Source organism: Hippocampus comes, unplaced genomic scaffold (assembly GCF_001891065.2).
Source record: "Hippocampus comes isolate QL1 unplaced genomic scaffold, H_comes_QL1_v1.1 scaffold237, whole genome shotgun sequence".
In the NCBI taxonomy this organism is placed as follows: domain Eukaryota; kingdom Metazoa; phylum Chordata; class Actinopteri; order Syngnathiformes; family Syngnathidae; genus Hippocampus; species Hippocampus comes.
The window spans coordinates 1,674,847-1,685,034 of NW_017806159.1; the positions used below are offsets into that span (position 1 = coordinate 1,674,847).

The following is a 10,188-nucleotide window of genomic DNA, read 5'->3' on the forward strand; positions in this document are numbered from 1 at the left end:
TTACATAGCATGTATGGATCAGGTAGGACAGAATGTCTGGTGGGTGTGTGTGTGTGTGTGTGGGTGTGTGTGTGCGCGCGCGCACGCGTGCGTGTGCATGTGTGTGTGCGCAGCACAGTGTTAAAAAAAGTTGGAAAGTTGTATTTCACTTTAGGCCTGACACAGTAAAGTAAAATAAAAAATAAAATAAGTAAGCTAAACAGTTAGAAAATAAATCATTTGCCATCATGGAAGAGTGTTACGCTATATCTCAACAATTCATTCCTAATTTTTTTTTTATCAGCCTTTGCACATTTTCAGCACTTACCGAAAACATGCGCAATGTTTTTCGAAACAACGCCTGAAAGTAACTTCATAGGGTCTTTAGGACAATTACTTGCTGTTGAGATGGCACACTGACGATATGTTCAGCACATCTGCCTGAGTTTAGCACATCTGCCTGACAATTTTCAGGTTCTGGGCTCAAATCGGGGCTCCATGGAGTTCGCATGTTTTCCACGTTTGATTAGGTTTTTATCTGGGTTCTATGTTTTATAGTGTGAGTGATTGTTTGTCTACATGTGCCATTGGCTGGCAATTAGTTCAGGGTATCCCTGACCTTTCTCCCAATGTATAGGCTATGGCTCACCTGTGACACCACTAAGGATAGCGCAGTACAGATGGATGTTGGGTATTGACAGCTCTAAGAATGGTTTGTGGTTTGTCTTGTGCCAAGCTAAAAACCAATAGCTTCTGTCCTTTTAAAAAAACGAGTAGTTTTCCTCTTAAAAAGCAGGACAAGCACGTTCTTCTGCCCTCATCCTGACCGAAACCGGTCCGTAACGACGTCGTTGCAACTTGTCCCCCCCCCCCCTCCCCACCAACCTGCGCTACAGCCCCCACCTCCGTCCACGTCCAGCCCCGGAGGCGTTGCTCTCCCTGTCAGTATCAGCAAGTGCACGAGTCATCGAGCCATTCTCGCGCGAGGAGGACTCGGAGGAGAGACCTCGAAGTGCACCACAGTGGACTTGATGCAAAGCGAAGCGAACAGCGGAGAAGCGTGCTGAGAATCGCCGAAAGACTTGACAAAAAAAAAGAGGTAAACTGCAATGCTGAGTTCGTGTGCTGCGGGAGAAGTCAGCGTTTAGGCTTGTGACGCCGTTTTAAGAACATATTATGTCCACTTTTGACACGGGTTTTGGATTTTCACACAACGAATAATGAAATATAAAAGAGGTTATATTATATGGTTACGACATTGAATTACCGCCATTTTCTTTCTTCCCCCATCTATTGAATGGTAAATTGTGTCTGATAACAGGACTTTGTTTCCAGTGTGCTGATGCAAATCAACAATTACATTGCATTGTTTAGTCTGAGACGAGCCGGCCCGGATTGAACCATAACCACACCGTCGACTGTTTACAAAGTAACAAATGACAGCAGAAACTTGTGACAAAACACAAAACATGTTGCACCTGCACCAATCTCGTTGTGGGGAGACATTAGCACATGAAATCCCTCGGCTGACGTTTAGTGTCTGTGTATTGAGAGACAAAAGCGTTGTTTTGGGCTAATTTGTTACTGGATGCTCGGGGTGACTGAGTCAGAGGGAGAGAGAGAGAGAGAGAGAGAGAGAGAGAGAGAGAGAGAGAGAGCGCTACTCTCACGCACTAAGGAAAGAAAAGAGAGGGGGAGAGAGAGAGACTGAACAACACAATTGTGTCAATGTTTACGATGTTAAAGTAATAATCAGACACTTGGAAGTACAACATGTGCTTTTATGTACCTTTTCCCCCCAAAACACTATTGTGTCACTGTTTACGATGTAAAAGTAATAATCAAAAATACTGGCACGTACAATATGTGCTTTTATGTACCACCCCCGACACCCCCCCCCAAAAAAAAACACTATTGTGTCACTGTTTACGATGTAAAAGTAATAATCAAAAATACTGGCAAGTACAAAATGTGCTTTTGTACTTTTTTCCACATTTAGAAATTCTTTTTGTTGTTGTTAGTTTAACTGGTGTACTTCTAAATGTAATTTCTCTTCAAGTTTTATCAATATAAAAACCTTGATGCTATTAAGCCTGCAAGCACAAATCCCCATGCCCTTTAAATGTATTCCCTCCTTTTTTTTCAAGCATAATTTATTTACAGTTTAGCATAATTGAGTACAATAAAAGCTTTAAAAACGTATAGCCCTATGCACATATTGACATCGGTTAGATTCATTCTCACTGATTGTTGGTTAATTAAACACATGCTATTTATTATATTTTTGAACATTTGCTGATTCAAAGAGTGTGTGTACGTGTTTGTTTGTGTGTGTGTGTGTGTGGGTGTTAGATGCTGCTTTCAAACCTCCAAGCGCAAATCAATGTTGTTTACTTATTCCCTCTTATTTTTAATTGGACACACATGTGCCATTTTTCATTATGGAATAACAAAAATAAAGAAAGCAGCTGCAAAGCTGCTGAACTACAGACTGCAGTGTGTAAGTGTTTGTGTGTGTTTTATCAGATGGCAGTAGGTGTTAAGAGACTAATTAGCTTGAAGCCTGCCGTGCTACCTGGCTCAGGTGTTTTCCATATAATATGAGAGAATTGGAGGCCATTGTGAGAGATTATCCCTGCGTTGAAAATCCCCCTGTTGCAAAGAATGGCCCTCTATGTTGTCCAGTCAAATTAAAAACAAAACAAAACAAGGTAACATTGTATCACAGGAAAAGCATTAAGTTAATAATGATAAAATGTTTCTCGCAAATGAGAATTCTTACGTGATTTACAAGCCCAAAAAGTCCCAAATCCTCGATAATAGTAGTAGTAAACACTTTACCCTGCGAGCAGTTCTGGTTTGTGATTTGTAATATTATCCTTGACGTTCTATTACCCTGCGAGTCACTGCCAGTTTTATTTTCGTACCTTACTACGGATGGACTAAGGGCAAATGTGCCTAGAGACATTTTAATGTGGAGTAGCTAATCATTTCAAAGCACAGAAGTGATAAATACCTGCAGCTGTACGATTGGCAAATCGATACTTTGGATGACACATGACTGCTGAACCTGAGTGGAGAATGCATGATAAGTTGCAACAAATGGGTGAAAAGTCATTCTTATTGCATGTGTGATGTGATCCTAAAATGTCTCCAGGAGCCGTGGAATGTTTTTATTTAGTTAAGAAAAAGCCGTGTGGGTGTAAAGATGCCTTCAGGCCGTCACATTTCAACCTGTCACCGCGGTGGCCATCGACCCTCCGTTTACAAAGTGGAGGGAAGGCATTTTGCGTGATGTCAAGCCACCCGCTGATCTCTGCACACAGTTCCTCTCCGTGGTTGTACAGGTCACTGTGGGGCATTAAGCGCATTAGGCAGCCGTGCTCTGGTTTTGATCTCCCTCCCCTTTCGAGAAAACTCCCGCTCACTCCCCAGCCGACCTCTCACATCAAGGCGGGCGGCTCGTTGGAAGAGAGACATCGCAGCACACTGTGAAGCTGGGGCAGCAATGCCGTCCAAATATGTCACTGGAGGCTTGCCTCGTTCTAAAGGACGGTGCCGAATTGTTAACATGCCACACTGCCTCGTATGTCACCCTTACAACTGAAAACTGCATTCGAGTTTTGGAGTGTCGAAAACCAGGATTTGCTGACAAAACCAACAACATTGTAGAGTGTACGTACGTTTTTTGTTTTTTGCAAAAAAATGTATGTGTGGCCTCCTCGTGCTGCGTTCCACTTCCATCTCTGTGTTTATCCAACTATTTGACATGTTTTGCACACACTCCCTTGTTATTAGCTTCAGATGTTGTAAAAATGACACGCTCAAGGTTACAATCTGCCCTTCTTTGATCATCTGCACGGCGACAGCTCCTCTGCGACCTTGCAAGAAGAATACAAAGGAAACAGGATTTCTTCTTTACTTCTTTAGGCACGTTATGGGAAAACATTCTTTAAAGTGGCATCGGGTTTCCTCCCAAAGTGACCTGTGCTTTATTTTGGAATGCCAGGAACGCTCCGGAAATACACTGTTTGGGTTTCTCCTTGCTGCTTCCGTATCTGCGCTGCGCTCGAGGAGCTAATGTAAACACTTGTTTGGAACCACACGCCCTCACTCGCCTCGACCAGGCATCAATCATATTGACAGCAGACACTATGACAGACAGGCTCTATTCAAGTCTGAAAGCCATGTTTGAACAAGTTAACAACATTAAGATTCTTCAGAGTCGGGTGGCTGACCACAAGTAACTGTTTTATGAGCTCATGCTGCTTGATGAAACTAAAACCGCCATTCAGGAGACCGAGAGTGAGATGAAAAAGTGATTTCCTCTTTGCTCATTCATCTGTTCGCGGGAAGGCATTTAAAGAAAGACTGTCACATGAACTCTATTAATTTGTGGAAGCCGGCAACCAGATACAACAAGGTTTGATTTTAGTCGTCCCGAGTGGGTGGCAATTGGATGTATGTGCCCATAAACTTTGTGCTTATCTTTTTTTTTCCACACCCAAACGTATCATAAACTCCTACTTATCCAAATGCCTTTATCAGATTTTCTTGGACTGTTTACTTCTCCTTTCACGTGATCCATATCTGATGTTATTGTGCTTTCTACTGAATGGTCTGTTCCCCTTTTTTGATTTATAGCGTGTTTACTGTTTTAGTTGTTTATATATGTCATTAAAATTTTGTTTGCACACAATCCCAAACCAGTCGAAATGAGAGAAAAAAAATATCTGAAGGGTCTTGACGACATGTCAAAATGTTACAGTATGTGTGTCCCTTGTAAACGGCGGACCTTCCATACAGCTTAATGAAGGTGTCCACATTGCTTTATTTGGCCTTGGTTTGACTCCTCGAGCGAGATTAAGACAGTTGCAGCAGGAACGATGAGGTCATGTGTTTCTTTTTGCAGGATTCCTCTCCGTGTGTCTGCAGTTAAGATGAGTCTGAGCACTAGCGAGATGGAGGACCTGTGGGAGTCCCTTGGCTACCTCAACTTCTCCGACAGCTTTTCCAACATTTCCAGCGTGGACACCACAGTGTGCCACACGGCGTTCAACCGCATCACCCTGCTCCACTCCATGTGCGTCCTCTATACTTTCATCTTTGTGGTAGGCCTGGCAGCCAACGCTCTGGTCCTGTGGGTGAATGTTCGCGCCCAACGGGACTCCGCCCCTCGCCACGAGACCCACACGTACATCGCCCACCTGGCCGTGGCAGACCTGTGCGTGTGCGCCACGCTGCCGGTGTGGGTGAGCTCACTGGCCCAGCATGGCCACTGGCCCTTCGGCGAAGTGGCGTGCAAACTCACGCACCTGCTCTTCTCTGTCAACCTCTTCGGGAGCATCTTCTTCCTGGCGTGCATGAGCGTGGACCGCTATCTGAGCATGACAAGCCACCGGGAGAACCAGGGCGGTGCGCGCAGGAAATCTATCCGCCGCATGGTCTGTATTGGAGTCTGGCTTCTGGCTCTGGTGGCCTCTTTGCCAGACACCTACTTCCTACGTACAGTGAAGGCCTCGCACGGGGACAGCATGCTCTGTAGACCCGTGTACCCAGAGGACAACCCAAGGGAGTGGATGGTGGGGGTCCAGTTGAGCTTCATTCTCTTGGGCTTCGTCCTCCCCTTCCCTGTGATCGCCTTCTTTTACGCGTTGCTGGCCAGATCCTTCACTTGCACATCCTCGCCATCATCCACTACGGTGGAGCAAGAGCGTCGTGTGAGCCGCAGAGTGATCCTGGCCTACATCGTGGTGTTTCTGGGGTGCTGGGGGCCGTACCACTCCGTGCTGCTGGCTGACTCGCTCTCCCAACTGGGTGTGCTGCCTCTCACCTGCGGCCTGGAGAATTTCCTGTATGTGGCCATGCACCTCACCCAGTGCCTGTCATTGCTGCACTGCTGCTTCAACCCCATCCTCTACAATTTCATCAACCGGAACTACCGCTATGACCTCATGAAAGCCTTCATCTTCAAGTACTCCACTCGAACTGGCCTGGCACGCCTCATTGAGACATCCAACGTGTCTGATGCAGAGTACTCCGCCGTCGCCGTTGACAATCCGCCGCACTGTGCAATACGATGAGCTTTCTATTCAAGCTTTGCGGCTGAAATTCCATCCGCCGTCAAATATGACATTAAATTACATTGACAGACATTTCTGCAGCTAGATCGAGAACTCCTGTGGACAGCAGGGTATCACTATCAATTGACTGGTTGCGCAAAAAGCACTTAGAAAGCAGTTTTATTAGTGAAACCATATCTATAACTATATGGTTAGTGATTTGGAAAGTCAAACTGGTGTGTCCAAACCTTATATTTGTGTGGTCGATTTTAATGTCGTGTTTCCCAACGTTTATTGAGTATAGGCACATATTTTACATGAGAAGAATCTCCAAGCAAACACCACCCAAAGAAAGTCCCAAAAGGTATGTATACATACTGGAGTAATGATGATCTCATGTTAATTTCTATTCAATCCAGTGCAAAATATGGGCCTGTTTATTAAACACAAAGTTGAAATAGTCGCATAACTTATTTTGTCGCATGAGTGGCAACAGCTGGATACACAGGTTTATTCTACCTTTGTCATCGACCCGTTACTATAAATTGCCAACATAGATGAACACAAGATACATTCTTCATCACAAGGAATAATTTTTGGGCACTAATGTGCCGCTGCTCAGTGGCTAGGAATCACCACATTAGTGTATGTGCGTGTTTGTGTGCATGTATTTTGAGAGAGAATCTAGCAGGCATTGCTGGAGTTTTACGAGGAAAATGCCGTGTTTAATCAGTCTATTTATACTCATTTGAATTGTTTGACGTTGTCACTCACACTCTGCTCCACCCCACTCATCTGCCTCATCCTTTCAGTGTGCCCAGTGACTGGGTCCTCGTTCAAATCCTGCTGTCACACGTTAGGTATGAAAACCTCGTGGCGTCACCTCAGTTGAATCCTTCAACCAAAGAAGAAACATGTTTGATCCCATTTGTTGGTTCATATCTGTTGAGACTTGCTGTTACGATTGCTACTATCTCCAGATGGCACGTTAATGACTCAAGTGCTAAGATTGTATCATCACTTGTGCTCAAATTTACGTTCTGAAGCCTCTGAGCAGACATGAATGTGAGTTAGCCTCTTCTGCTAGCCTTTTTTGTGAGCCTATGTTGACAGCATTGTTACACTTTGATGTGTAATAGCCTATGTATTTTTTTAAAGCATTGCTAGCTATTTTTTTTTTTTTGCTCACCTTTAGTTAGCCTGCTTTACTAGACTATGCCGTGAGCATTCATGAATTGTGCTAGAATGAAACCATTACACATTCTCAAATATAACTTAAGAAGCACTTACGAGACATAAATAGCTCACTAACCTATTCCTGTTAGCCTGCAGCTTCATAGACTGGCCACTGTGTGATGTGTTTGCTAACGTGACTCGATTACCAGCGCTAAAAGTTCCCCCGAGGAGCTAACTTCCAGTTAGCATTCTTGACGAATCTTTTCTACTGGCCTCTGCCTTTAGCTTTGTTGCGCTGTGATGTGCTAACTGAAACCCCTACGTATTCATAAAATAATCTTGCGTAGCTGCTTATGAGACATCATAGGCTTCCAACTGCTACTTAATCATTCACTTAGCCTTTTTTACTCACTTACAGTTCTCAAATGAAATCATAACACATGTTTATAGTTACCTTATGGAGCCTATTATCAGACAGAAAATGGCCGCTAACTGGTATTTGGCCTTCTTCGTTAGCCTTTTGCCATTGGCCCTCGACTTCAGCATAGCCATGCCATGATGTGTGTGGATAGTCTTTTAAAATATAAATGACCTCATTCCCACATTACGCGCATATTATCTGGATTTATATGACTCCTAGGCAGATGGCTATTTTTAGAGCCAGCTTTGGCAAAGCCAGCTAGCATTGTGTGGAGAAAGGGTCATAAACGGAGTCACCTTTCAAACACTTCCCATTGAAGGCGTAGCCAATAAATACCATAATTTGAGCCTTTTCCCACAGAAGTCAAAAGCCACTTACTGCTGGCTTGGAAAAGGTCGGACATAATAAAGCAATTATCTCTTTTGTTTGACATTGTCTGAAGATTGACTGTAGGCCGACCAAGTGTGACAAAGAGCTGCCAGTGACACTGTTTCTATATTACATTTGTGGAATTAATCCTGCTGCATCAGCGCCTCAGGGCTATACATGCACACACTTTTACAACCAAATCATATAAACGAATAGCTTTACTGCTCGCGTGCAGACAGGAGTTGTGATGTGCAACTACAAAGTGTTGATTAGAGGACCAAATGAATGCAGTTTGTCTTGTGAATGTGTGTGCCTGAGTTAGCATGTTTTTTTTTTTGTCGTAGCTGCGATTTAATGTGAGGGGATAGATATTACAGTATTTCATAATTATGCTGACATGATGTGATTGTGACTGGGGAGAGTAACGCGTCTCCAATGGAGCAGGCATCCCATTATTATCATTATTATTATTATTAGTTTTTTTTTAAAGAAGTTTTCTGTCGAATATGTTAAACGCAGTGAAAATACTTTGTCTCCATGCTTCCCAATTCTTGTCATATTTCATGTCATAATGTCACATCATCACATCCCCTCTATGGCAGTGGTTCTCAAACATGGGGGGGAGGGGGGGGTCTAATAAGGGTCTTCCAAATAATTTGCAATATTATGTTTTATCCTTTTTTGTACATATCTAGAAATGCATAATGGTGTTCAAATAAAACAAACATACTAAACCAATCATGTTACTCCTGCCTACCTTTGTTTTCGGCCAATTAAAAGCCCGTATCATCACCATAAACCAGACTGCATGAAAATAAGTATTTTATTTATTTTTTTAACAAAATGTTTATTTTTACAAGTATAATGCTGTTTTTTTTCTGAGAGTAACGGGCGTCTCCTATTTTTATAACCAAGCCATCTTGTTAAACTTTGACTTCAACGTAATTGTTGAAGAATTTCATCTCGGAAAAAACATGACTTTTTGTTCCTCATAAGATTGCGTAAAGATTGACTTATTTCATGAAAATGATGCCTGTTCTCTTAACATCGCAACTGTTTTTCCTCATCAAATAAGAATTTGTTATCGTGAGATTACAACTTGAAAACTTTTTACATTTCTGTTGTATTTATGGGGTACAAAGTGGAGGTATGTTTCAAGACCTTGCAAACGAATTCAGGGAGATTTGTTTTTAAATACATTATACATGTTTGAAAATAATTGATGACTACTATGTCAACACAAACATCCATCATCATCTTGCAGGTAGAAAATTACACCGATCAATATTGCGTCCCCTCAAGAAGGGATAGAAGAAAATTTCCAAGGTGTGTCAAATTATGTGACATTGACTTTGCCCAGACTCTCCTCCCCGGTGTTTCTTTAACCTCACAGTGTCAACGCCCTGCCACTTTTGTCCTCAGGATATGCGATAACCCTGCAGACGACCTCCTAGCAATCATCGCGCCTGTCCAGAGTGCTTCAGTCTTTCCGCTAATCAGCAGTTTGGACAGCCCCCAATTCAGATGGAAAGTCCAGTAAAGAAGATTGTTGAGAGGACTATGAGGTGCACTGATGGCGTCATGGAAATCGCCTCTAATTAGACACACATGCATTGTCTGTTAAGCAGCTGGACCCAATTTTTTTTTTTTTTTTTTTTAAATCCACAAATCCACTTTCTATAACACCTTTGCTCATGAGGGTAACTTGTGAGTGAGTTGGAGCCTCTCCCAGCTGACTTACAGTGAGAGACTGGGTACACTCTGGACCAGTCGTACCCAATCATAGGGCACATATTGACAATTATACCATTTAGAGCACAGTTGTCAAACCTAAAGATGTGGGACAGTTCCGGCTCTCCACATATTTTTTCGTGTCCCACAAAAGCTTGCAATTTTTCAATTTACTTCTATTCAAAACTACTTATATGTTGTAAAAAGATAATAATATGCAAAAAGAATAAAGTTAACATAAATTAAAACAGAATCACTAATTTGCCGAGAAAAAAAAACTGACTTAAGAACAGATTTTTGCGAGTGCAAAACCATAGCATAATTGTTTTTAATTTGTAAATGTTAGTCATATAAAAGGGAAAAATTACAAAATTAAACATCCATTCCAGATTGTATTTGTTTTTTCTTTTCCTCGTGTCATGTATGTATATTATATATATATATATATAT

At 42.5% G+C, this 10,188-nt stretch overlaps 1 protein-coding gene across 2 annotated transcripts; it reads left to right on the forward strand.

Moving 5' to 3' along the window:
• The first annotated feature begins 930 nt into the window (after positions 1-930).
• Positions 931-8,745, forward strand: ackr3a (atypical chemokine receptor 3a). Of its 2 annotated transcripts, XM_019895526.1 has the most exons (3): positions 931-1,068; positions 2,671-2,690; positions 4,892-8,745. In XM_019895526.1, exon 3 carries the CDS (start codon positions 4,920-4,922, stop codon positions 6,060-6,062), a length of 1,143 nt encoding a protein of 380 aa, XP_019751085.1. In that variant the 5' UTR covers positions 931-1,068; positions 2,671-2,690; positions 4,892-4,919; the 3' UTR covers positions 6,063-8,745. The 2 variants fall into 2 exon arrangements, with proteins under 2 accessions (XP_019751085.1, XP_019751084.1); XM_019895525.1 differs by lacking the exon at positions 2,671-2,690 and having other exon boundaries at positions 931-1,078.
• The last annotated feature ends 1,443 nt before the right edge of the window (positions 8,746-10,188 follow it).

Excerpts from the sequence above, each read along its gene's own strand:
- ackr3a (XM_019895525.1), top strand. The coding sequence starts at position 4,920 with ATGAGTCTGAGCACTAGCGAGATGGAGGACCTGTGGGAGTCCCTTGGC.